This window comes from Alligator mississippiensis, chromosome 15, assembly GCF_030867095.1.
Source record: "Alligator mississippiensis isolate rAllMis1 chromosome 15, rAllMis1, whole genome shotgun sequence".
NCBI classification, from domain to species: domain Eukaryota; kingdom Metazoa; phylum Chordata; order Crocodylia; family Alligatoridae; genus Alligator; species Alligator mississippiensis.
The window spans coordinates 10,514,249-10,542,094 of record NC_081838.1 but is presented as its reverse complement, the minus strand read 5'-3'; the positions used below and the strand labels follow the sequence as shown (position 1 = coordinate 10,542,094).

Sequence of the window (27,846 nt, the reverse complement as noted above, 5' to 3'; positions counted from 1 at the left end):
GAGAGAGTGAAAGAGAAGCAGAGAGAGATGGGGATCGGGGAGAGGTGGCAGGAGGCAAAAAGTGGCGGGAGTGAGGCTGAGAGCCTGCAGAAAGCAACGGGGCTAAGAGGCTGCAGAAGGGGAACAGGGAAGGGACAGAGAGGAGACAGAAAGCGGCAGGAGCGGCGCTGAGAGTAGAAAGGGCCAGAGAGGAACTGAGGTGGCAGGAAAGGGGAGACGGAATTGAGAGATCAGGAAAATGGGGGACTGGAGTCGAGAGAGAGACAGAGACCAGGATTTAAGATAGGGAAGGGACCGGGACTCAGTAAAACAAAACCCAACTCGGGGTTACAAATGACAGTGGTTTTATTAAGCAGGGGAGATGGTGACATGATTTCTTAGTGGTTCCTTTGCACACGCACATGCACGCGCTTGTGCACCCACCCACACACACACACACACACACACACACACACACACATACACTGGCAGCAGGGTTTAAAGAGGCTTGGTGCAGGAACTGAAATCCAGGAGGAGAGAGAGTCCAGATCGGAGGACGTAATGTGCAGGTGATATCTACCTATCCCAGGCTGAAAGTTGGTCCCTGATGGCCAGTTGGGGTCTCCTTCAGCTCGGTGTTGTCCAAAGGGGGTCGCCACAGGGCCTCTGGGGTGGATAGGCGATGTGACGTGGAGCTAGTCTGGTCCCGATGGAGAAGGCATCCCAAGGAATCAGTCTTCACTACCCCTTTTATGGGGCAGAATACCTCTGATTTCCAATGGGAGGGCCTGTCCAGGCAAGGGCAGTCCTGTCCCAGAGGGCTCCAGGTGTTTTTATTGAGCATGTGCAGCCTGGCACAATGCTGGGTTGCCTCATCTTTTCTTTCTTGAATGCTGAGGGTGGGTCCAAGGCCTGGGTCATTGGTCCAGGTATTGGTGTTGTTGGTTTGGTCATTCAGAGGGAGCTATTTTTAGACCTACTGCCATTGTCTCTCAAGCACCCTCATTCATCCCCATTCATCCAGGAACCAATTTACATAGGAGGGGTAGGTATGAGTCACAGGTTACAACACCAGGGGATGCAAGGTGGAGGCTTGACATGACTTATGCTAACTTACATATGCAGGCCTAAAACAGTAATCACACAATATAAAAGCAGTAAAAAATTAATACAAACATAATATTTATCACTTATAAAACAGTGGAGATCTATATCAAAATAGCAGGGCACTTGTTTGCAAAGAGGGGAGAGAAAAATAAAACTTACTACCTAAAATAAAATGCTAAAGTTTATCCTACATCTTAGCTTACTTATTATCTATAGGGAACAGAGAGGGAGAGGAAAAGTCAGAAATAGTTGGGAAAGGGAAGGGAATGCATATCTATCTATCTATCTATCTATCTATCTATCTATCTATCTATCTATCTATCTATCTATCTATCTATCTATCAAAAAGAAGAAGAGAAAAACAAAAGAAACTGGGGGTTATGTTACAGAAGCAACAAAATGTGTGGCTAGGAAGTACTTATTTGCCTAATAACGACATTGCCAGGGCCAGCCCCTGGGCAGGGCTGACCACCCCCATTCACCAAGCCTCAGGACGACACATGCTGTATTGGGAGTGCTTCTCACACCCCCGTCCCCACCGAGCCGCCTATAAAGGAGCGCTGGCAGGGCTCTGGGGCCACAGCTGCAGCCCTTCTCCACCCCAGCAGGTAGGCAGAGCTCAGCACGTTTACAGGGGGATGTGGAGGGCGGCTGGAGGGGGCTTTTCTTCTCCATCTCACATCTCATGTCTCTGTCTGTGAAAAGCATGTGGAAAGTGCAGTTTTGCTCTGGGAAGGATGGTCAGAGGGAAGGACCTGATCCAGACTGGCAAATGAGATGGGGCACAGGCTGAATCGTGGGGCCTCAGACCCTGCCCCCAGGTCCGAGGGGATTTCACAGACTGGCCAACCCTGAGAAGAGGTGACGAGTGCCTCTGGCTGGGGAGGAGGGGACACTTGGGGTGCTTTTGTACCCGTGCTCCAGGGAGGAAGGAAATGGGGGAAGTGTGAGGGGTTTGCAATGACTGTGAGAGATAAAGTGAAGAGGCGCTCTCCGAGGAGATTTTTCCAATCATTCAATAAGCACAAAGAGGAGTTAATCTTGTAGTCCATCATTTGCTCAGGCAGACGGATTCAGCTGATACAGATACATGCAGGGAATCAGCAGAGGAGCAAGGAGCTGGGTTTGCTCAGGCAAAGTCTTAGGGGCAGGGGGAGTGGGCGTTGGGGCTGAGCCGGAGAGGAGAGGAGGGGAGGGGGCCACGAGGCTGCTTTTGCTGTAGGAGCACAGACTCTGGCAGCACAATGCTGCCTCTCCCACTAAGTTGGCCCTTGGGATTGATGCCCTGCTCGCTCAGCCCGAGACACACTGCTGCCCCCCCCCCCGTACAATGGCTTTTATTTTGATGCAGTCCCCAAAGGCTGTGAGATGACGTGTTTCAGGTAGACCTAGGATCTGCAGTTTATAGAAATTGATGGCATGTAGAGGAGATATTGGTGATGCTGTTTTCCTTTGAGTGGTCTTTCTTCTCTGAAATTCCTGTGTTCATGGTATGGCATGAGCAGGGAGAAGTCGCGGGAGGCAGACGCCCCTGATGTGTGGGCACAGCCTTGCAATACACAGAGGGAGTTGGGAGAAGGGGGAGATCTTCGCTGTCCTCATGCCCACATGTCTGTCCCAGAGCTGAGGTATTCTGGCCTCACCATTGCCCCACACCCCTGGGAGCTCTTCCAGCTCCTGGGGGCAGAGTTAAGGTTACGTCGCAGGGCTGGACCCTCCCTTTATGTTGTGGTTCCTGTTAGTCCAGTGATTTGTAACCCTTTTAGACTTGAGGCCCCCTTTTGGAAAACACCAGTTCTTTGCTTTCACTCATTTTTTGACTATGGAAAAATAATAGAGCAACTCTTGTTACAAGAAACTCAGACAGACCCCAGCTGGGCAGTGTTTGTGACACTGTGGACTCCTACATGAGACATTTGGGTTTATCTTGTGAATCACGTGTAGATGTTTGCACACCTAGTAGTGCTTATATTGCATGGCACCATAGGGAATCCTTAAAAGGTCCCAGGCTGAGGAGCCCCAGGACACCCTGGTTGAAGATCCCTGGCATAGTCACTCCACAGCCAGGATGAGCATGAGACCCACTGGGCAACCCTGACTCAATATTAGGAGAGTGCAGGGGGAGAGGACGAGACAACAGAGCGGAGGTGGCAGACGGAGAGCAGAGAGTACGAGGAAACAGTGTGGGGTGTTGTTCCCATCAGGCGGCTGCACTTGCTTGCTCTCCAGACAGCGCAGGCCGAGTTCCCACAGCACCCAGAGCTGTGCTGTGTGGGTTGTGGGTGCAGAAAGGCACGGGGAGGGGCTGCCCTGGAGCGCGCCATAGGAGAAGCTGGTGCTTTTGTGTGATCTTTCTAGGATCATGTTGCCTGCCTCAGTTTCCCTGCCATGACTGCATGTGGTTATACAGTAGCAGGCAATGGGTTGCCTTTCCCCCTGGACTAGGGGAGTGTGAGAGGTGGGCTCTGAGGCCAGTGGGAAATGGGCTGCCAGGGTCTGAATCAGAGCGGTTCCCCTCCTGGAAGAACAGCTTGGGGGAGCACCAGTGATGGGTTTGAGGCCACTGGCCCTAGGAACAAGGACAAAATAGGCCAGGGGGAGGGAAGTTGTGGTTGAAAAGGGCAAGAGGGGAGATGTGTGGGGGGAACAGTGAAGACCTCAGCAGGGTCTGGTGGGGCCTGTCATTGACTGTCACGACTCTGCTCCAGTTCGGCTTGGCCTCGGCTCCAGGGTCTCCGTCAGCACAGCAACACCTGCTGTCCGGTGGAGAAAGGCTGCCTCCTTGCCCATGGGATCCTCTGCTCTCAATGCTTTCTTTGCAGAGTACAGGGCCTGCCAGGAGCTGGGCTAGTCTGAGACCCCACGAAGGTCCCTGTCGTATCAGGCACAGCTGCTGCACAATCGGTGACACTCCCTCCCTGGCACAGAGGCGCACGGAAGAGCCTGACGCGTTTGGCTTCCTCTGACACTCCGCACACTCCTGCTGGACCCACATGGCCACTTACAAAGTCCAAATCGTCACAGGCGATGTTCCCTTAGCAAATACAGTGAACTCAGTGGCCATCACCCTGGTGGGAACCCAAGGAGAGAGCAGCCAGGAGTGGCTAAACCTTGGTATCCGCAAGATAACCGTGAGCCTGGGGAGCAGCCTCTGCTGGGGGTTGGAGGGTGCAGGGGTGGAGGGTGCTACAGGGATGGGAAAGTAGAGGGCCTGGTAGACATCTGTCATGCTGCAGCTCAGCTGGATGTGACAGCTGGTCCCCTCTTCCTCCTGCCTACTTATCAGTATTTTTTTTTTGCAAAATTATTTATTTCTCTCTATATATATGAATAAAGCTACACATAGAGCTATAGCTTTACCTCTACCAACCTGTCTTGTGGCCACTGTGATTCACCTGACAGCCCAAAACACACCTTTACACTTATACCTTTCTCTTTCCTGTTGAAAAATGCACCGTGCATCTGCGCACCTGCGTTCCCACCCACCTGTTTGCCCATCATCATCACTGTCACTTTTGACCATCACACTTGCACAAACGACCACCTCAGTGCCCTTCTCCCTCCCCCTTCCCCACCTGTTTCCCAAGTCCTTTCACTCATCATTACATTCGTTGTCATGTCTGTCACCATCATAAGCAAAGATGTAGACACTGAGGCGATGCCCAGACAAACCCAGAGTGAAGCAGGGAGGGCAGCAGCAGCCCCAGCCATGTGGACCAGAGGCCACAGGGCCCCCGGGTGAGCCAGGCCAAGCCGAATGGCTCCTTTGGGAAGGATTCACCATGCCTGGACAGACTCAGCCTGTCCATTTAATCCCTCCCCTTTCCCTGGACATGTGGAGCAAACCCAGGTGTCCAGGAGAGGCTGGCGTGGCCCAGCTGAGCCCTCCGAGCTGGGGGAGCTGAACCACTTTGGCTTCTGCCCCCAGAACAAGGAGATCAAGTGTGATCGTGACCTGGGCCCCATCGTGTTGGTCCACGTGCAGAAGAAGCGGCTCTTCCTCGAGGATGCCTGGTTCTGCAACTTCATCCAGGTGACGGGGCCGGCGGGGGAGATCTACCGCTTCCCCTGCTACCAGTGGATCGAGGGGAACACGACCCTGCACCTCAGGGAAGGGAAAGGTAAGACCCCGCTTCTCCGGCCCACCTTGGGGGAGCCCTGGGATTTCAGGGAGAGCAGCTGCACCAGCTGCTGCGTAGCACCAGGTGCAAATGCCCTGGGACCAGGACTCCTCGCACGGCCAAATGCACCCTGGCACCACAGCCCCTGTCTCCTCTGCAGTCCGTGCCCTGCGGCCACCCACCAGGGCCTACCCTTGTGCAGAGCGGACGTGACCCAGTGGTCAACTCCACCATCTGGGGATGGGCACGGCTGGTTGATCTCTCTCTAGTGGGGCTCCCCAACCACAGAAAGACCCAGACCCTTCAGTGCTGCCCGGCCCCATGGCACGTTTGCTGACTCGGTTTCTTTTTCCTCCCTCTGCCAGGGAAAAAGTATTCAGATGACACAATTGAGTTTCTCAAAGAGCACCGGCGCCAAGAGCTGCAGAAGAAGCAGGAGAATTACCAGTGAGTGGGGCTGGCACAAATGGGGGGTCCTCACGCACTCGGCACAGCAGGGAAAGGGCCTCTGTCCCTCCTGCCAGCCCAGAGCAGACAGCCCGTCACACCTGCCATGTGCAGGGTGGGTCGGGCACGGCGCAGCAGCCTTTGCACAACGGTTGGCCTTAGAGCACCCCAGAGGTCCTTCCAGCCCTACCAGTCTGCAGCCCTGTGATTCCTCAGGCCCACAGTGCATCTGGGTTCCCAGTGGGAGGGGAGGCGAGAGCCGCCTTGCAGGGAGCCGTGGGAGCAGGGTGGCCGCGGCCCTCTGCGTGAGGCTTGCAAAGTCCTTTAGCAGAGAAAGGCTTCAGGAGAACCAGCAGCTGGATGCTAAAACCTGTGAGAGATGTTCAGATAGGAAGGAGACACTGGTTTTCATGCTGAGGGGGAGCATGGAGCATTGGACAAGCTGCCAGCTGGACTCTGCTTCTTGTGCCTTGTCTGTCTGTAGAGGCTGTTAGCTCAGAGATGCTATGGAGATGTACCGGGTAACATGGGGCTTCTGCAGGACATGCTTGGAAATCTGGTGGTTGCAGCGGATGACAAAGCTGACCTCTTTAACAAATTCTTTGCCTCCGTTTTTCTGAGCAGGGACCAGGACATCCCTCCCACTGGGCTCCCCGACAGACCCAGGGGAGGCGCAGCCAGGTCCAGGGTCAGAGAGGACCTAGTCAAGGAACTTCTGGTGGGTCTAGATGTGTTCAGATCAGCTGGTCCTGATAATCTCCACCCCAGGGTGCTGAGGGAATTGGCAGAGGTCATTGCGGGACCCCTGGCATGGCTTTACGAGCACTCGTGGTGCTCTGGCGAGGTGCCAGAGTCCTGGAAAAGGGCCAATGTGGTTCCCATTTTCAAAAAAGGAAGGAAGGAGGACTGAGGAAACTACAGACCCGTTAGTCTTACCTCCGTCCTGGGGAAGCTCTTTGAGAAAATTGTCCAGGAGCACAACTGCAAGGGACCAGCAGGGGAGATTATGCTTAGGGGCAGCCAACATGGGTTCATTAAGGGCAGGTCCTGTCAGACCAACCTGGTGGCCTTCTACGACCAGGTCACAAAATCCTTGGATGCAGGTGTCACGGTGGACGTAGTCTTTCTGGACTTCAGGAAGGCCTTCGACACTGTCTCTCACCCCGTTCTCATTGAAAAACTAGGGGACTGTGGCATCGACACCTACACAGTCAGACGGGTCACTAACTGGCTGGAGGGCCGCACACAGACAGTGGTGGTGGACGGGTCATTTTCTACCTCGAGGGACGTGGGCAGTGGGGTCCCCCAGGGCTTGGTCCTCAGGCCCGTGCTGTTCAACATCTTCATCAGCAACTTGGACAAGGGGGTGAAAAGCACCTTGTTCAAATTCGCGGATGACACTAAGATGTGGGGAGAGGTGGGCATGCTGGAGGAGAGGGACAGGCTACAATTAGATCTGGACAGGTTACAGGGGTGGGCAGATGAGAACAGGATGGGATTCAACACTGACAAGTGCAAGGTGCTGCACCTGGGGAGGAAGAACCTACATACCTACAGGCTGGGGAACTCCCTTCTCATCAGTGCAGAGGCAGAAAAGGATCTTGGAGTCATTGCTGATGCCAAAATGAACATGGGCCGCCAATGTGAGGACACGGTCAGGAAGGCCAACCGCACCTTGTCATGCATCCACAGATGCATCTCGAGCAGGTCCAAGGAGGTGATCCTCCCCCTCTACGCGACACTGGTCAGACCGCAGCTGGAGTACTGCGTCCAGTTCTGGGCGCCGCACTTCAGGAGGGATGTGGCCAGCATGGAGAGGGTTCAGAGGAGGGCCACCTGCATGATCAGGGGGCAGCAGGGCAGGCCCTACGAGCAGAGGCTACAGGACCTGAACCTGTTCAGCCTCCACAAGAGAAGGCTTAGAGGGGATCTAGTGGCCGTTTACAAACTGGCCAAGGGGGACCAGCAGGCAATGGGAGAGTCCCTGTTTCCCCAAGCTCTACCAGGAGTAACAAGGAACAATGGTCATAAGTTGCCTGAGAGTAGATTCAGACTAAATATCAGGAGGCGCTACTTCACAGTCAGGGCAGCTAGGATCTGGATCCAACTTCCAAGGGAAGCAGTGCTGGCTCCTACCCTGGGGGTCTTCAGAAGGAGGCTGGATAATCACCCAGCCGGGGTCATTTAACCCCAGTACTCTTTCCTGCCCATGGCAGGTGGTCGGACTTGATGATTTACTCAGGTCCCTTCCGACCCGACCAACTATGAAACTATGAGATTTATGACAGCCTACCTCCCTCCTGCCTGATGTTTACACCAGCCTCTCCAACTTCAACGGCTGGACCAGTCCTTCCCCCAGGCAGGGGCTGTCACTGCCCTCTGGAGCCCTGCCACAGCTGCTGCCATGCTGACACCCCCTGTCCCCTCTCTGCAGGTGGAAGGAATATGCCCCTGGCTGGCCCCGCTGTCTGAACGTGGGCAGCGTCGCAGAGCTGGACTCCAATGCCAGGTTCTCCAGCTTCCGACTCACCTCCTTTACAGGGATCCAGAAATTTGAGTAAGTGCTGGGAGCCCAAGGGGCCGGCTAGAGTGTGTCCAAGCGGAGCTCCGCGTCTGTCCAGGGGGAGAAGCAGGGAAGCCGGGGGGATAAGAGAGCAAACGAAGGAGTCAGGGATGGGGAGAGTGTGTAAAGAGAAGGGGCCAGATGACCACAATTGCTGGGGTCTCTCCCTGCTTCTCTCTCTGCACAGAAAGATACGGTTATCCCTGAAAGGATTTCTGACCCAGGCACGCTCCTGGAAAAACCTGGAAGAAATCCGGACCATATTCTCCCGGATCAACGGGCGAGAGATCGGTATGTGTTATCCCCCGCTGCAACACACAGCCCCATTACCAACACTGCACATTCCCCCACAGCAAGAAGAAAGCATCCTCCAGGCCTGGTCCTCTGTAACCACCAGTCCCCACAGCGCTGCCTGTCCTTGCACAGCCCATCCTCCCCTCCCACAACACCCAGCTAAGACCTGTACAGCAACAGCAGGAGACCAGCATCCCACCCCCCACACCTGACTGTGACCCACCAGCGACAGCCCAGTGCCCCCCACACACCCAACTTCTACCCACCAACAACCACCCAGTGCCTACCGCACATCCAACTGCAGCCCACTAGGAGCAGCTTAGCATCTTCCCCTTCAGCCAGACCCCTTTGTTCCCTGCCCCTGGCTGTTTTGGTGAAGAGGAACAGCTGGTATCAGCATTCAATATGGCTCGGACAACCTGCTTGTTCCTAAGGCATGTCCTGTTTCTCTGGCCCCAGCAGTATAAGCGGCTGGGAGACATGATCTTTGGTCGCATTTCCAGACCTGCCTGTGCAGCTACAGCTGGACTTCACCCAGAAAGCTCTCTCTCTTGGGCCACACAATGCAGCCTGTCCTGCATCCTACTTGCCTTGGACACAGGCTAAGAACAGACAACCACTTTGGCTAGCATCACCGGTTTTTGAGCTGCAGCAAATGAGCTCTTCCAGAGAGCCGAGCTCAGTGTCCCTCCTCAAGTATCTCTGAATTATTCAATTTAGCACTGGGCGCATTTACATAAGATGTTTACTGTGGGGCTGACTAATTAGCTCTGCAGTAAAGTCTCAGCATCTGCACAGGAGATGCTATTCAGCTGGAGTAAACTAATTTATTCTGGCACAGGACAGTACTTGTATATACAAGTAATGTATATGCAGAGTAATGTACTCATCAGCAGCTCCTGTGTAGATGCTGGCAGGGCTGGCTGGGGCACAAGCGTGCTTTAGTGTGGGGACTGCCTGCTGGCTAGCCCCACACTGCAGCACCCTTGTGCCCCAGCCAGCCCCTCCACAGCACATTGAGCCAGATTGGAGCAGCCCTGGGCTGGCCGGACGCCCCCACCCCGGGCCTCCTGCCAGCTGGGGCTGCTCCAACCCAGCTCAATGTGTTGTGGTCCCAAATACATGCAGAAACATGGCATTAAACTCCCATGTGATATGTGCTGGAGTTTACTGCTGTGTGCTAACAGCACGTGTAGACACTGCCTTAGAACCCTTATGGTTGATTCAATTTAATTGCCATTTAAGCCTGGTGTGTAAATGACTGGCCACACCTGTTTTGGTGTGAGTCACACCAAGGCCTAGTCAGGGCCGTGTCGAAGCAGCTGTCTGTTTTTAGCCACAGGCGCATGTACCTCCTAGCCCCTGCATTTGCACTCAGCCTAATTTTTGAGAGATGGCTTCCGTTGTTCCAGCTCACACTAAACAAAAGGGCATTGAAGTGCTCTTTCTGAGGGCCTGGAAACCAGCTATACAGTTGTTACATTTTGAAGCACTAACTTTGTAGCTGGTTGGCCCCTTTTATAGCTGGATGGACATTTTTATGGCATGATCATTACTATGCATGTGTGGCCAGTCCACGTTTATTGTGCCATTAACCACTTAATTGCGTCATAATTACTTTGCACGTGGGGCTGGTCTTACTTTGCACACATGATCGGCCTAAATTTATTGCATGATTAGGCAGTTAGTTGTGTAATATGTGCAATGTGTGGCAGGAGCCTGAAAGGAAGGAAGACCAGTCAGGTTTGAGGTGGGGCTGGGACTGCCCTGGTGGACGTTGTCAGAACGGCCACCCTCCTGGCCACCTTCCTAAAATCTTAATCAAGCAACAGCATGCTAACAAAGCTCCTGGGGGATGGAGACTGTCCCAGCAGGAGAAGGGCGACTTCAACTTTACTCATATCAAGAGTGCAAGCACTTCTCTTCTGCCTGCGCTGCTGGTGTGTTCCTGCTCCTCTTCAGAAAAAGGCAGGAGAAGCATTTCAGGGTATTACTGACCGCCTAAAGCAGAGCAAGCTATGTCCCAGGGAAACGGCAGGAGTGGGCTGGGGGCTGTGACCTTGTGTTAGAGGCAGGAGGGGGCTTTAGAATAAGAGCTTTGCGATGTCACACTTGACTTTGGACACGAGCTGTCTTTATGAGGCCTGAGCTAGACTGTAGGTTACTTTATGCTCCGTGGAAGCATCTACATAAGACATTTTCTGTGGAGCGGCCTAATTCACTCCCAGTAAAATGTCATCATCTACACGTGTGACCCTATTAGGTTGCAGTAGGCTAATAAACTCCGCTGAAGTGTAGTCTGGCTAAACACAAGTACTACCCTGCAGCAGCGTTGTTTTGTGCACGGCAGTGCTCATGTTGATGGTGACGGGGCTGGCTGGGGTACAAGGGTGCTTCAGTCTCTGGCTGGAGCGTGTCTGGGCAGGCAGGCTTGCCCCTGGGTCCTCTGCCAGCGGGGGCTGCTCCATCCGGGCTACACCTGCTGGGCATGAATAAACTCTGGAGCAATATACTTCCAGGGGTAAATTAATGCAGAGGTCTGCAGGGCCCAGACCTAGTGGCATTCAGGAGCCCCCTGGGACACCAGGGCCAGCACAGCTCAGGCAGGCATCCTGGCCATGGGCATCTGGGGCAGGCAGTGTGTGCTTCCTGTCCTCTGGCTGGGTCAAAACCAGAGGCTAGGGGCAGGTGTGGGGCTGTCTGTGTGTGGGTGGTGGTGGCTTCTGGGGCTGTCTTTTTCCAGGAGACCCCATGGGCAGCTCTGCTCCCTCCCCTCTCTCTGCCATCTGTGGGCAGCCACCAGCTCCAGTGCGGCTGGGACAGGACAGGATAGGACCACCGGGGCTGGCAGAGCGGTGGGTGAGCAGATGGGGGTGGCATAGAGCCCATGATCGCCACCCCCCCGCCCCAAGCTAGCCCCAGCCCTGGCCTGTGCCTCAGTGCTGGTGGACCACAGCCCCACCTGTGTGACACCCACTGGGTGAAGGGGCCGGTCCGGGTTGGAGCCAGGGCTGGCTTTACCGCAGCGGCACTTGCACCTGCTGGCTTACCCTGGCTGTGCCAAGCAAGATGGGCGGGCTGAGCTGCAGCCCACTGGTGGGCACAGAGAAAAACTCTCCTTGCCTGGTGTGGGGACTCTAGTTTTCTGTTTTCCCAGGGCCCCAGTAAAACTTAATCCAGCACTGTGTGCTCCAGAGTTTTTTACTCCTGGGCGCATGTTCAAACGATGCTCATGGGAGCAAAAAATCTGGAGCAATACGTTCTGGGGTTTATTCATGTATATTAATTGCATGCGTAGACACGTCCTGTGTATCCAGCATGGCCAGGGTCTGGATAGGTGGAAGGACGAAGAACTGAGTCTGTCGCCATGACCCTCGGGTAGGCCTCACAACTCTTTATTTCTTTACCTTTGAGGAAAGGATTGATTAGGGTGATATCTTTTATTGAACCAACTGCACAGAGGGGATAGAAGTTGACAGGCTTTTGAATGCAGGATGTTCTTTGTCAGATCTTTCTTTACCATTGATATTAGTGAGGGGATGGCTGTTGGCACAGGAGGTATGACCCAGATACCTTGTTCTGGGTGGACCCAAAACTCTCAGACTGACCACGACCTTTCCATTTGATAATAGGCAAAATATACTGATACACAGTGATAGCACATAAGAATACTGCAAACAATTCTATATCTACTAGTCCTAGAGCCGCACAGAGTCAAGGTATGTCCGGCCAGTACGTGAGCTTCCCTCTGAGGTTCTCTCTTGAATATCAGATGTCAACCCCCCCGCCCCATATCCCTCCCCCCCACAGTGGGGTGGGTGAGACAGGTATGCCTTCTGTCGACGGTAGCCTCCGGTTCCCCTCTTGGGGACCCTTTGCTGCTATAAAATTCCTCCTTTTGTATTCTTTTCTCCTCCTGTGATGATGACTCTTCATGTCTGGCCATCACTGATTGGTCTCTCTGTTGTCATCATACTGTCCACGTTTTGTCCTGCCAGCATATTCCTTTGTTTCAGAAACCCATCACATTCACACATCCTAATTTGGGCTTTCCTGCTCTTCTTCTAATTTGGTCTGATCCCCCCAAACCAGAAAGCCCAAGGGCCTTGCAGTTGGGCACTGTGACCCGGTGCCATCTTATTTTATGTTATGGAACAGTGTGGCGTTTGTCTTTAATTTCCCAGCCCTTGTGTCTACTCGCTGCTTGTCTGTATCAGACACGGCAGGCCTTGAAGAAGCTTTGTCACAGATCGGCCTTTCTGTGCAAACAGCATGCCTGGTTTCCACCAGGATCCCACAATTCTACTTCTTGATCCAGATCGTGGCATGAATTCTGGCAATTAATAAAGCTACATTACATTATTATTTCTACTATAAAGAGCATAAAAATACGTATCTAGCACAAGCAAAGGCGATGCTTCACATGATGCAACATTTTCTGTAGCCACTTTGCAGCTATCCCATAGCCTATTAAGAAGTTCTGCTTTACATTTCATTGTCCAGCATAGTTAATATCATTAACCACTTCGCAGCAATAGCATTGCACAGACACAGCCAATTCATAACACAGTTAAACCTGACTCTTTTCTGTATCAAACAAACTTCTTGATGCTGCAGTGGTGGTCCATATCCTGCAAAACACAAAGACACAAAGGGAGAGGCTGATCCCCCTTTAGGTTAATTCACACCACAGAATCACTGTTGGCACTGTGGCTGCCTTTGCCCTGCCCTCGCCATGCTGGAGCTCATTCAGAGATTCAACTCCTTGTTCCTTGCAGAGGCTGCTTTTTCAGCCGTCCTTTCTTCTCAGTGACTGGTACTCCAAGCACTCTGCCGCACACCTTCTGTCCTTGGCCTCCACCAAGGGTTTTTCTGTTGGCGTACGCTCCCCCTAGCCATCTCCCATCAAAGGGTGACCCACAAGGCAGTGGGAGCTAAGGTTTTCAGCACCCTATACTCACCTTCCCTTGGGGTGGCAACATGTGGCATTTGGTAGAGACTATCCCACCACAAGTAGCTCTACTACATTAAACAGTCCCAGGAGGGTGTAGTTTTCAGGTCTTACCCAGGACCAATCTCCAGGCTGTTCTGCCCTGATCATCTTCACCCCTCATGGGCACAGTCTCTCACTTCTGGGCTTCCTGGCCTCTTCTCAGGCTAGCTGAGATTTCGGGCTTCCAGCTCTCGCAGCCTTAGCAGTGGTCTCTTTCAGCCTTTTGACCTCTGTTGGCTCTGCCTCTGGATTGCCTGACCACTTGGTCTTTCAGGGCTCTTCCAGACCCCTTTGGGTTATGGGCTTGTGGGTCCCTTTGGTCTCCAGCTGTGTCCCCTGGACTTTGACCCCTCATTGGGTCCTGACCCTGCTCCTGAGCCAGTGAGACCATGGCACCTGGCCATGCTAATACTTGCCTCTCCTGGGCTGCATACCTCTCATCAGATCTTTCTCTCTTTCGCCTCCACTTTGAGCCTCTGGACCCATCTGGTCCCACTCCTAGCCCCTCCTGGACCACAGGTCACTGACTCTGCCTTACCCACTTTTCAGACTGCGAGTCCCTGGCTTCCCATGCTTTCACAAGCTTTTGCTGGGCTCTGCTCTTTGGTCCCCACTCTCAGTCCTTCTCTGGACGCTGTGGGTTTGTTCTCTCCAACCGTCTTTCTCTCTCTTTCAGTTCTCTGAAGTCTCCACACTCTTCCTTCTGGGTCTGAGCATTCATGCTATGGGTCTGCCTTAACTTCCAGCCGCTCTTTTCCTTGACAGACCTTATAAGTCTGGCACTGCTTTAAGCAGATCTTTTCTGGGATGCAGGCTTCACAATCTACACTGGCCTTGCTTCCCAACCCAGCAAAACTCTGTCTCTCTCTCTGACAGCAAAGCTCCTACCTCTGCACCCTATCACAAACCTGTCTCAGACACAGCAGGCCTTGAAGAAACTTTGTCACAGACTCTTTAGAAATCAGTTAATCCTTGCTGTTGGCCTGGACCATTATCCTAATGCGTATCTACTTGGCCTATCAGTCAATTCCCAACAGCAAACCTCTAAATACCATTTTCTAGCCATCAGTAGCATTGTCATAGAGACAGAGCCAGGCCCGTCCTCCTGTGCATGCATGGCGTGGTTTGTGTCCCACATTCCTCTGTGTTGGGAACATCGGCTAAGACATGTTGGTAGTTTTCTGTCAGCAGGGCAGTAGGCTTATAAATGATCAGAAAGCTATGGCTTCTTTGGGTGTGAACTGAAGTTGGCTGTGTATCTAATTCCTGAGCGCTGGTCTGAGTAGGTTTTGAATCACTATCTAATGTAAAATGCACACAGAGCTCTGGGGATAGGACCAGAGCCCAGGGCTCCCTCCCGTCCAAGGGGTTGCCATAACCAATAGGCTACCCCATCAGGCTCCTGGTGATTTCCTTTCCTACTGGCCTAATGACTTGCTTGCTCTTTGCTACTGGTGGCCCAGCTGCATCAGGAAGGGTGGGCAGTGCACCCCATCTGCTTTCTCGGCAGGCTGGTGGTCTGGGGACTCTCCTGGGAGGTAGGTTTGAACCCCCCCAGGGCAAGGAAAGCCTGGGACCCAGCTCTCTCTGTCCCCAGGGGAGGGCTCTAACCCCGAGGCTATCAGGGAGAAGCTGGGCATGGCCCCCATCCTGGCGTGAGAGCTAGCACTGTTGGCACTAGCTGGGCTTGCTGGCTGCATTCCCCTGGGGCTGGAGCTCCAGGACTTAGCGGGAGTTCTGGCACCTCCCGGCTCTGATCTGAACCTCCGTGGAGCTCACACGGGCATCAGGTGCCCGAGTGCTCTGGGCGTACACCTGGCGCGTGTGCCTGGAGATGCCGGTGCTGGGCCTAGGGAGCTGTGCATTGAGGTGCTGGGTGGAATACGTGGCTGTGGGTCCAGAGCCATTTGGCATCACTGTGTGACCGGGGGTGGCAAATTCTGCCCGTGTCCATTCAGATGTCAACTGCATCCATGTGACTCTGGCCCCTATATCTCCAGAGAGAGCCCACACTGCGTTTTGGCAGAGGCTCGGTCTGCCTGACTCATCCGGTTGCTGCGTGGTGTAGTGAATCCTCTCAGGCCAAAGCACAGTGCCTCTGGATTAATCAGGTCTACAGCGCTGGTGACAGGGCGAGCAGCATTTGGCTCCAGCCAGGTCGAAGACTTGATGTTTAGTTATTGTTTTCTAACCTCGTTGCAGCCTGGGAAGCCAAGACTCTTTCCACCTCAGGTCAGCAGGCAGAGGGCAGTTAAGCCAAGCATTAGAGGGCATGTTCTGGGACTGATGTGGTCTCACAGCCAGGGCCCTTTTATGGCTGGTCGGAGGCAAAACTCAAAACAGGGTACTGTAAAACCAGGGGGGTCCAGGCTAGACAGCCTTTGGGGCATGGATGATCCAGCTGCTTCCCTGATGTTGCAGTGGCAGCGCCCTTGTCTCCCCGGCCGTTACCTGTGCTGAGCTGCAGGGAGCTGCTGTCATTTTGGATGTTGCTTCTGGTCACTGAGGGTGAGGGGCGAAGTGGCTGTCTGGGGACCCCTTAGCTTGATGGCTGCCTGTGAATGCAGGGGGCTGGACTCACTGGCCCAGGAGGCCCTTCCAGCCCCATGTTCCTTAGTTCCTAATGCTATTTATGTCCTAATATTTGAGTTGTTTGTAAGCTTTGCATTTTTTAAAGCTGCCAACCACGCAGTTCAGGTCAAGCCTTAAGGGCCCAGGGGGTGGGTCAGCTTGTTAGGATGTGGCCACGTTTTAAGCTTGGTGACAGCCATGTGGAAGCAGAGGGGTTACTACAGAACTGCCCCGGGGCCAAGGCTGGTCCTCGCTGGAGAACTTCACCAGCTCAGCCGCGTTAGTTAAGAAATGATCTCTTTGCTGCTCGATTGTACTGCTCTGATGTGGCCAGTACAGGTGTCTTATACCCATTTACCTTGCTCTGCTCTTCCACTAGAAGTAAGTGACCCTGATAGAAACCATTGTGGTCACATGCATCAGTGCAGCACCCTTGCTGTTAGCCAGAACGCTCCACAAAAACATCCAAATCTTAAAAGCATCCTGGTATTGTACAGAAAGAGAGCCCAAAAAGGGACATAGAAAAAGGCAGCACCATTGCCTTGACTAGGGCCTGGGCCCAGTGCTCTCAGGTCCAAACAGGATATCACAGCCACAGGGATTAAATTACCCACAGCCACATGACTCAAATTCCCCCCAGCACAGGATCTTGGCCACTGGGACCTTAATGTGAGAAGGAAGCCCTGTGGGGAGGGCCCAGGGGCGTGTGCTAATGCTTGCTGTTCCTGTCCCAGTCCCAGAGTACGTGGCCGCCCACTGGAAAGAGGACACTTTCTTTGGGTACCAGTTTCTGAACGGAATCAACCCGGTGATGATCCAGAAATGCACGCAGTTGCCAGCCTACTTCCCTGTGACAGAGGAGATGGTAGCTGGAGCCCTAGGGGCTGGCACCAGCCTGAAGAGGGAACTACAGGTATGGCCTGATCCCAGCAGAGCCACTGGCTCCAAGGTCCTGCCAACCCTGGGCTCCTGGCTCCCAGCCCTATGATCCTTGGGGCAGGGCCTATGGCACCCCAGCCAGGCAGCACCTGCCCCAGGACACAGGCTCAGCACCCAGCGTGGCTTTCTCAGTCTGCCCATAACTGAGCGGCAGCAGGCCTACTGCCCCTGGAGCTGGTGTGAAGGGGTTGCAAGGCTCTCCTGCCTCACTCCACTGATGCTCCTGGTGCTCCCAGGAGAAGGTTAGAGCCCACTGCAGCCTCCTGGTGCCTTCTCCAAGAGCAGCCAGGACTTCTCTGGCTCACAAGTATGCTCTCCATTACACAGGATGGACACATCTTCCTGGTGGACTACAAGGACCTAGAAGACATTCCTACCCACACCATCCATGGGCGGCAGCAATACATTGCTGCCCCGCTGTGCCTGGTGCACCAGAACCAGGCTGGGGAGCTGCAGCCCATCGCCATCCAGGTAAGGGCAGACCCGCCTGGGGCTTAGGCCCACTCTGCTTGCCTTCTGCTGTGCTCAGGTTGCTGCTGGGCTGCATCCGGGTGTCTTGTCTCTGCTGATTTGCATGGGGGGCCAGAGCCTTGAAGGCCCCTCTCCTGGGACATCACTCCATAGTGCTCAGTACAGGAGCTGGCTGCCTGGAGGGTGAGGTCCTGCGCTGGGAAGGAGAAATCTGGGTTCCAGGTCTCAGCTCTGAACCGACCCCAGCAGGGCAGTTGTCTCTGTCAAGAGGACTTCAGCAGCTTCAGTTTTTCTTAAGTGGGGACAGGCAGGGGAAGGGGCCCTACTGCTCTCTTGTCAGATGCAGGAGAGAGATGAAAATCTCTCCATGCCGGAGAACCCCAGCCTGTGAGATCACCCACAGGGACAGAGCCTGCAACCTGGTCCCCAGCAGCCAAGCAGCATGCAGCACCTGGGGCATGGGACTGAGCCAGTGGAGAGGAGCGGACCAGAGCTGTGACCCAAGGCCAGCAGCCCCCACGAACGCTGCAGCCCTGGAGGCTAGCCTCCATCTCACAGCCCTGAGCTGGGACAGAGCCCAAGGGAAGGGCAGACCTGGACTCTGTCAATAAGAGCAGCCTGCAGCCTGGTGTGGGCAGTGCACTCCCGCTGTGCCCAGCCAGGCCCTTCTCCCAGGCTAGCAGCAGTGGCACAGGCGGACCTCAACACAGAAGGGGAAAGACCTGGGATGTCCAGGGCAGGGTGTCCTCCTATGCATGTCAGTGGCAGGACATCTCCCCTTTTACAGCTGAGCCAGACTCCGGGCCCCAAGAGTCCCATCTTCCTGCCCAGCGACTCCGAGTGGGACTGGATCCTGGCCAAGACCTGGGTCCGGAACAGCGAGTTCTACATCCACCAGATCATCACCCACCTGCTCAAGACCCATCTCTTTGCCGAGGTGTTTTCCATCGCCACCATTCGGCAGCTGCCCATGTGCCACCCCTTGTTCAAGGTGAGCGGGGAGAGGGGCTGGGGCAGGAAGCTTTCCCAGGAGCACTTCGCTGGGGCTCCAAGGCACCTCAGTCACTGGCAGGGCCACGTCACCTCTGTGCATCCCCTCGTGACATGGGACGTTGATCTCAGGCTCTGCCACTGCGTGCTTGACCCTTCAGCCAGGCCTTCAGGAGTCCCAGAGCTGCAAGGGGGCTGGCAGCTCATGCGTGTGTCCCTGCCCTCATGTCACAGAGCTCAGTCACCAAACAAAACATGGCCTGACCCCTGTCTCCCCTGCCGGCCTTGTCCCCACCTTAGGCTCCCACTGCTCTTCTGCAGGACACCTGGCCGGAAGGGTGGGGTCCCCGGCACCCTGGGCATGTTTCTGAAGCACGTTATATCCACTCACGGCCCATCTCCCAGGGTCCGGTATTTCCTACCCTCTCTCTGTCCCTCCTTTTCTGTGGGGGCAAAAGGGTGCCCCTGTCGGCTCTGCACTCCTGCTTTGTGGCAGCTGTCCAGACCCTCCACATGGAGCCTGATGCTTTCAGGTGCAAGGAGGCAGGTAGCTGAGCCCTCTGCCTACCATTAGCCTGTCGTGGGTCTGTGTGGGGTTCCCCCCCCAATCATGCCCGGAAGCAAACTGTGCCAGGTTGCTCAGGGAATCACGGCACTTGTGAAGTCACTCCCTGGCTTTGTGGCAGAAGCCACAGCAAAGTGATTCCCCACCATTTTCATCTAGAGACCTTCCCTGCTCCACTATAGCAGCCCCCACCCAACCATCCCTAAAGAGGTTCTTCTCTGCCTCCTCTGCACCAGCTCCCTGGGCTGTGTCACCACCTCAGCCCTCCTGGGCTGGTCCCCCCCAAGCTCCTGCTGGCTCTGGGGGGCACCTGTGCTGGGGACAGTGGGTGTCACATGCCAGGCTCTCAATGCAATGAGCTGTGAGCCCTGAAGCTGTGTCCCGCAGAGAGGGGCTGGCAACTGCTGCCTTGCTGGTACAACCACGGGTACAACCACGGGCCGTGTTACTCTCTGTTGCTTGGGCAGATAGGACTGGAAGCTTGAGCTTGTAGTAGGAGCTTTGAGCTCGTGGACAGCATGTTCTCCCTGACCCTGCCTGTACTTTTTCAGCTCCTGCTCCCTCACTACCGTTTCACGCTGCACATCAACACCCTGGCCAGAAGCGTTCTCATAAACCCAGAAGGCGTCATCATCAAGGTGAGGGTGCTGGGCCTCTGTTCAGCACAGCCTCTTGGCCAGCAGTGGCCAGCCATGGGCTCTAGGGGCTGTTCCTTGCACGAAGCAGGTGTCGGGGGAGGCCCCAGGTGCAGTTTGTGTGTTTCCCATCCCTGCCCGCTGTCATGGTGCAGATGGGGGAGGTGGAGGGAACCAGGGAGAAGGCAGAATCACAGGACAGATGCAGAGGGGAGAGGGAATGGGGCTGTTTAGTCTTGAGGAAACTCAGGAGTGAGGCAGTGAATGTGGGAAACTTATTCAATATATGCATTTATGTATTTATTCATATGCCACCCTTCCCAGCAGCAATTCAGGGCAGCAAAATAGCTTATAAAACCAGCAAACAAGAAAACACCACAGAACAAAACACCTTATGAAAGCCAATAGTGTATGAAAATGAATTACGTGCAACCCTCCCTTCCACCCCATACCATCCCAGCTAAATCCTTGTCTGAATAGAAAGAAGACCTTGTCTCTCAGAAGATGTCCAGGCTCAGGCTCTAGGGGCCTCAAGGGTCAGGGATTTCCAGAGCTGAGGGGCCACTATCATGGATAACCACCAAAGACAGCCTCCCATGTGCTTTCTTCCAAGTAGATTCAGTGCATTGATGGTAATGGTGAGAGGTTGCTCTTGGCTGACCTCAGGGATCACAATGGGGTGTATGGGAACAGGTGGTCCGTTAGGGATTTAGGGCCATTTAGGGCCTTATAGGGCAAAAGAGGACCTCAAACACTACTGGGAACCAATGCAGCTTCTGGAGCACTGGAGTTCTGTGCTCATGGTAACACCCCTGGCAGAAGGCAGGCTGCTGTGTTTTGCATGAGCTCTACCCCTCCAGAGCATCTCCAAGGGCAGCCCCACATAGAGTATACTTCAGGAGTCTAGCACCAATGAAGGTGGACAGTTCCCAGTCTGAAGGAAGGGTTGCAGCCACCTGGAGAGCCAGGTACAGCAGAGGATCTGGGAGCACTCCCCGGCTGCAAAGCTGTCTAACATGGGGAGGCCAAATCCCATCAGTGCCAGGTATCCCAGTGCCCTCAGGACTGCAAAGCACTATCATTTCTATCTCATCCAGTTTTGCCCTCATCCCATCCTCAGCTGCAGCCAGACAATGGGGGAAGACAGACTGTGAGGCCCAGGTTGGATGAGAAAGCGATGCTGATGGCCTGTCAGCTGCATGCTGATGGCACCTCACCCAGAGTCTTTGTGCAGTCTTGCCCTGTGTCTTCATGTGAATGTGGAGTAGGAGAGGCAATAGGATGAAGCTCTGGCTGACTACAGGGAAGGTCCCAAGAGGATGACAACAGCTTGCCCACGGCCACCCTCTGGGACCTGCCTGCTAGGAAAGAGCAGGACCAGTTCTTGAAAAGAGGAAAGTTATAACTGTTTGTAGCAGTGTACTCGATGTGCCTGCCACTTGAAGAGGTCAGATAACCCGTGAAGCCACAGGCAGGTGGGATCAGGCCCAGTCAGAGAGTCAGCTGACCCAGGGGCCAGCAGGTGAGGCTAGGCCTGATCAAGGGAATCACCTGACTGCATAAGGTGATGATGGGGAACTGGAAAGCCTCAGCTGCTGCTGCCTTGTGGGCTACTCTGCAGAGGGGGAAGGCTAGGGGAGCACACTCTGACAGACAAGCACTAGGCAAAGACAACCATGCGGACCACAGGGGTTTGAGAAGCCCAGTGATGGGCCAGGGAGGACAAGGACCATGTGAGTCCAGAAGCCCAGTGAGGGGCCAGGCAAGACTGGGAGTTCATGGGTCCAGAGGTCCAGTGGGCTGTATGGATCTGAGGGGCCTGAACCACATAGTGAGGCACACTGAGGGACCTAAGAGGACAACAAGGCTCAGCAAGGGTCCTGAGCAGTGTAGGGTCGGCTGGGTCCAAAGGCCTGGAGAGCAGTTGGGAAAGTTAAGAATAAACAGGGTGTAAGACAAGAGACCAAGACAGGAGCTGACAGCCCAAAGACAGGAAGAGAGGTGGGAAGGTCCTGTGAAGGGCTGTATCAGCACTTGGTAGAACATCTGTAAGGATGCCATCTGCAAGGCATGGGACATGGTGTAGGTGAGGAACGGAGCGATGTGATTGGCCCATAAGGCTAGGATCACAAGTCATGTGGTCATTGTTGTAAGATCAGGGCAGCCTCCCACAATATTAACATCAAGGCATGGCAGTCAAGAGCAGGCCTGCCTGCCTTTAGAACAGGGTATTTAAAAAACAAAAAATTGGGTGCCCTGTTACACTGTTCTTTCTGTTCACCGGGCACTGGGGGAAATGGCTCCAGAATGGCAGCAAAGGTGACTTCAGGCAGGCGATAACAAAAATTTCTAACTATGCAGGAAGTTGCACATGGAACTGGGCTATGCAGGAGGCTGCAGCCTCTGTCTTGGTAAGGCTTTTAAGGGCAAGTGACACCATTACCTGCCGGGAAGGGTCCAGGCATCTCTCTGCCTGTCTCAGAACTAGGCTTCTCTGACGGCGTAGCCAGAGAGCAGTCCCTAAGGCCCCAGGAGACCAGTGGGTCTAGCCCTTGTGAAGGGCGCTATGAGGAAGCCAGTGGCTGTTCTCTTGAACGTGTGGCCAGCACATCTCAGACACAGAGGCCTCTTAGATCTCCAAATTGTGGTGGTGGCCTATGGGCAGCTTCTCAGTCTGGGCCATGCTGGTGCCCCTGGGTCACCTGTACACAGCCTGCTCTGTGGTGGCCAGTTTATGTAGCTCAGACAGCTTGGGCCCAGTTCTGCCCATGTGCAGAGGTGGGACAGAGCTCCGCAGTGCCCCAGAGACCAGGCATCTCCGAGGTGCTTGGAAGGGCCCCAGCACAATCTGCCCTTCTGTTCCCATGGGCAGCCTCTGTTTTTCAGAGCTCAGGATTCTCTCACGAAGGGATGGTGCTGCTACTGAGCAAGACCTTGGAGCAGGTGACCTACGACTCTCTCTGCCTTCCTGATAATATCCAGGCCCGAGGGGTCTCCTCCATCCCCAACTACCTCTACAGAGACGATGGGCTGAAGATCTGGGAAGCTATAAAGAGGTGAAGCCCCAGACAAGGGGAAGGTCATGGGGAGGGGCATGGGATGGGGATGGTCACGGGGAAGGCATGAGAGGCACAGGAGTCTGTGGAGAACGCTTGGGATGAAGTCCCTATAGCAGGGTGCCTGGGAAAGTTTCCTGTGCCAGGGGATGCTGCTGTTTAGGGGCTGGCTTGAATACCAACTTGGACTCCAGCAGAGAGGCAAGAATAAGGGGCAGGGATCAGAGCACCTGGTACCATAAACTAACGTAGGCACTGCCTCGGAAAGGGGACCCAGGTCTGTCCCAGGGGGCTGGGGGTGCCCAGAGCCAGATGCATGAGGCAGACGAGATGCAGCAGCCCTGCACTGCTGAGCAGGGGCCCTGGCCCTGCTGGACACTCCTGTCTGAAGCTGCTTGCCAAGTACCGTGCTGGCCAGGGCAGGGAGGAGTAGAAGTGCCCCAGCCCTGTCACCTGCTGGCTCCCTGCAGGGCTGGTCTGGGCAGTGGGAAGTGCTCAGAGATGGGGCCTTTGCTGGATGGTGCATGGCCTCATGGGAGCCCATCTCCATCTCCTGTCTCCCTTGTGTCCCATCCAGCTTCGTTTCTGGCATTGTGGCATTCTACTACCCGAGCGATGACGCGGTGCAGGGCGACCCTGAGCTGCAGGCCTGGATGAACGAGATTTTCGTTAATGGGTTCCTGTCCAGAGCATCTTCTGGTACTGTCCTCTCCCCGAGCCCACCCTGTGGCCCCCTGAGCCATGGCAGGCAGGTCACTTGGGGTAGCAGTGCCTCTTCTGGATTGGTCATTGAGTACCCGGGCCCATGCTAAGGACGGGGGCCAGCACTGTCTGCCCCAAGCAGCCCTTTGCAGATGATAGAGGCCACTCCATGCAGGGTCTTCATGCATCCTTCCCAGCATGGGTAAGGCCTTGCTCACCTGTGCGTGCAGCCCCTGTGGAGCTGGCCCTGTCCTGCCCTTCCTGCCCAGGGGCTGGCTCAGGAAAGCCAATGTGGGGCTGCACACATGAGATGGGTGCCCTCAGCACAGTCCGGGCCTGCATGTTCCCTGTTGCCCCCCCATAGGCATCCCCTCCTCCCTGAGGACCGTCGCAGAGCTGCGTCGCTTCCTCACCATGGTGATCTTCACCTGCTCAGCCCAGCACGCATCTGTCAACAACGGGCAGGTAGGGAGACCCTGTGTCCCAGGGGCAGTGGGGAGCCCTGACACCCCCGCTTCTCCTGTTCCAGGGAGGGACGCCTCTTCCGGCACACCCTGTCCTTCCCCTGGCCTGGAAAGGAGACAACTGTAGCCCCAAGCTCCTTGTCAGCTCAGGGCTGGGAGCACCTCTACCCCTGCCCCATGCTGGGAAGAAGCTCTGCATCCCTTCACCCCCTTGCACCTCTTCTCCCCCCGTGGAGGGAGAGGGTTCTGGTCCTAGTGGGGAAGGGGGAGTCTGGTCCCCTGCACCCCTGCTCTCTTCAGGATGGGCATTGCTGTTTCCTGCCCTTCTCCCACCCTGGCACCAGGCTGCAGCTTTTGCCTCCACACCCTGGCCTGCCTGGACTCTCCACATCTCCTGGGATGCCCCCCAGTCATGGTCCCTGGAGAGGGCTACTCTCCACCGTGAATTCTCCCCCTCTGTTGAAGAACATGCCCTGGACTGGATGTGGGGCATGGTCTCCTGCTGGGACCATGGCCTTGACGCTGCAGGGGCATGCTCCTTTGAAGCAGCCAGAGGAACCTGCCTTGCCATGGCCTCATCCCAGTGCAGGCAGAGGCACCAGCTGACAGGGTCCCAGCAGCAGCCTGTGAGCCTAGAGTGCAGGCACAGTGATGCCTTCTGCCACACAATTACTTTCAGGACACATGGAGCCCTGTCCTGAGGGCCCCTGCCACCTCCTCTCTGCTGGAGCCACAGAGCATTTTTTAGGGGAAGCTGGGGAACTTGCCTCTAGGGTGCTGACCCAGGGGATGGGTGTCCATGGGAGAGTCCCCTCAGAGCAGCACCCCAGTCTCCAGATGGCTCTGATCTCTGGTGTCATGGCCTGCAGTATGACATCGGTGCCTGGGTTCCCAACTACTCCTCAAGCATGCGGCGCCCTCCGCCTGAGGTCAAAGGTAGGACCTCGCAGCAGGACTTACTGGACTGCATCCCCGAGGTGGACACCTCGGCCACCAACCAGGCAGCCCTGCTGCTGCTGAGCAGCCGCGTTAAGGACATGGTGAGTGTGTGGGGTGCGGCAGGACAGACACTGGGCAGAGCTGGGGGTGCTGCACAGGGCAGCAGGCGGCACCTCAGTGACCTCCACCCAGGCTCAGCCTGTGGGAGGAGGAGGCAGGTCTGGTGACTGGAGCTGGGCACGGCTGGTGCTGGAGGGGTGCTAGCACCAAGACATAACGGGGCTGTGGGGTGGGGCTCGGGGCCTGCTAAGAATGGGTAGCAGCCTGGTGCCCATCAGAGGGGCCCTGAGCCTGGACACTGGGCCTCTCTCCCACTCTCTCCAGAGGCTCCTGGGCGACTACCGTGAGGAGCACTTCACAGAGCAGGAGCCGAAGCGGCTCATCAGGGCCTTCCAGCGGGACCTGAAGGAGATTGCAGATGACATCGAGTTGAGGAACCAGATGGTCGAGCTGCCGTACAACTACATGAACCCCCAGGAGATGGAGAACAGTGTCTCCATCTGATCCAGCCAGGGCCCAGCACCCTGGCCCACCAGAGTCCCAGCCCCGAGGTCCCATCAGTGACCTCCCATCTAGCTCCCCATGGGGAGTAGGGCATGACTTCCCACCCCCTGTTTCCCATCACTAACCCCCAATTTCCCCAGTAGTCCCAGTGCCTTCATTGCTTAGCCCAGGCTTCTGCATTGGTGGCCAAGCACCCTTGGTGTGGCTCTGATCTGCCCCAGTTCCCTCGCTGGGCTCAGGGCAGCCTCTCACTGGTGGACTTGCCTGCTCTCATCAATACAACACTCCATTCTGCTGTCCAGTCTCCTACCTGTGGAGGTACCTGTGTCCCAGTTACACACCAATCCTCTTGCCAGGTACTAATCCATGACTGGCACTTCCACCAGACTCTTTAACCTCCACTTTTCACTCTGTCTCTCTTCCCATCAGAGGCAGAAACCTTGGTCGCTGATGGCCAGCAGCCAGGTGCTCACCTGGAGCCTTGGTCTGCCAAGAACCTCTTTCAGGGAATACCCTTCACTGGTCCAGTGTCCCATGACATTTGCTCATCACATCAGGCCTTGAGCGGTCTCTTGATCTCCATTCTCTTGTCGTGCCTTCCCCCTGCATCTTGAGGCCAGAAGAATCCTACAGCCTGCTGGAGATCACTTAGAGCATCTTCCTCAGCTGGGCACAGTCATCCTCATGAGGTCCCTGCTGGAAGCTGGCAGTGCCCCATGTCCACAAGAAGTCCCCTTTCCCCCTCTCAAGATCCTTTTCAGCCTCATGTGTGCATCTCATCCCCTTGCCCATCCATCCTGCAAAGCCTTCTGTCCTGGTAGATGCACCCCACACAGCCGTTTGGCTCAAAGCGTGGCCCAGGCCTTCCCCAGCCCAATCTGCACCTGAGGAGAGAAGGTCTCAGGGCAGACCAAGAGGCAAGGACCCAGGACACACGGAGAAGGTCCCAGGATGGACAGAGAAAAGGAAAGGTCCCAGCAAGGACAGAGTAAGGTCTGAGTGAGGACAGAGAGACCTGGAGTGGCACACTAAAGACTTGGTTTTGAAGCAGTCTGGTGTGCTTTTGGAGAGGTGGCGGTGCTATGGATCACTGGGGAAGCCAGGGACTGAGAAGAGCCGGGGTGTCAATCCAGAGGCTGCCCCTTGTCAAGCTCTGCTGGGGCTGGCTGCAGGGGGTCCTCTCGGGAGAGGGAGACCGAATATGGCTGCTTCCTGGGGGGTCCCTAGGAAGAGCTTTTCTGTCCTCTGAATAGGGGCAGACTGATCCTTCCTCCCTTTTCTGTGACGCAGAGCAATGAGGCCAGTAGGACAGACTGTGCAGGGAAGTGGTAGTATCACCGGTACTGGAGGTTTTCAAGACGCGGCTGGATAAGCATTGGAGAAAAAGGGCACGAAAATCAGACTCCTGCATTCATGCAGGTGCTGTGCCAGGTGGCCATTGCTAGCTTTTATCTGTATGAAAAAAATTCTTAGAGCATAACATTGCAACCAAAGCTATGCAGCAGGGTCCAGCACTGGCATCTGACCGCAGCGATTGCAGTCTCTCACTCCGTGAAGTGTCACTTAATGCTGAAGTTCTGCACGCTCGCACCCACGTATATCCCCATCCTCCTCCTGCTTGAGTCTCACCGCAATTGTTTCCTTATACCCTGTATAACCTCCAGTCTTCAGATTCTTCCATTCTCGGGGCTATGCTCCCGAACCACTCTAGTTTTTTTCACTTTGATGTACAACAATTGCTTATAACAGGCCACGCCAAATCTCTTGCCTTTTCCCATGAGCTTAAACCTCCTTGACGAGTATAGTTGTTCCTTTATTTCTGTGTGAATGACAAGAAAACCATGAGCCAAATCAATGCTGTCCCCTCCCATGATTTATAATCAGGTCCCTTGAGGTCCCCATGTTCCTACTCTGGGAAGTCTTTAAAAAAGGGGTTGTCAAAAGTTTTGATGGTTCCTTGCAAACCTGTCGCACCCAGGGCAGCCAGCGCCCCAAGGTTTCTGTATCTCCTGGACATGACTCCATCCATGGAGAAACTCTCTTGTCCTTAGGATGCATTCTTTCCTGCATCTTTGACTGCTGATTTCCCATGTCTTCTTCACCGTGCCTTTTCTTTGTAGCAATTGGGTAGCTGGCCTGATCTGAGGGTTGCAAAGCTTTAGACCAAAGCCTCTGGTCCAGATTGCCTGGGACCTGCACAACTTCATTTCTTTGGTGCTCCAGCACCTTCTGCTAGCATCCTTCCCGTGTCCCGTATCAAATACCTGCCCATATTAGCCAGAAGCTTCTGCATTGCTTTGCCCCTCCACATAGCACCTCTTATTGTCCCTCACCTTCCCGAGCAGAGCCCGCTAAAGCAGCGGCCTCTTCCGTTCCCCTTCCCTGACCCTTCCACTTGTATGCAGAAGGCTTGAATATAAAAGTGAATAAAAAGTGCTTCATTTGC

At 54.9% G+C, this 27,846-nt stretch overlaps 1 protein-coding gene across 1 annotated transcript; it reads left to right on the top strand.

Moving 5' to 3' along the window:
- Window positions 1-1,597: 1,597 nt before the first annotated feature.
- Window positions 1,598-27,846, top strand: LOC132243170 (hydroperoxide isomerase ALOXE3-like). Its single transcript, XM_059718177.1, has 15 exons — window positions 1,598-1,694; window positions 3,909-4,217; window positions 5,015-5,207; window positions 5,573-5,654; window positions 8,089-8,211; window positions 8,405-8,508; window positions 16,810-16,988; window positions 17,342-17,485; window positions 18,273-18,476; window positions 19,592-19,678; window positions 22,562-22,731; window positions 23,309-23,430; window positions 23,798-23,898; window positions 24,767-24,937; window positions 25,221-27,846. The coding sequence occupies exons 2-15, from the start codon at window positions 4,080-4,082 to the stop codon at window positions 25,398-25,400; spliced, it is 1,998 nt and encodes a 665-aa protein (XP_059574160.1). The 5' UTR covers window positions 1,598-1,694; window positions 3,909-4,079; the 3' UTR covers window positions 25,401-27,846.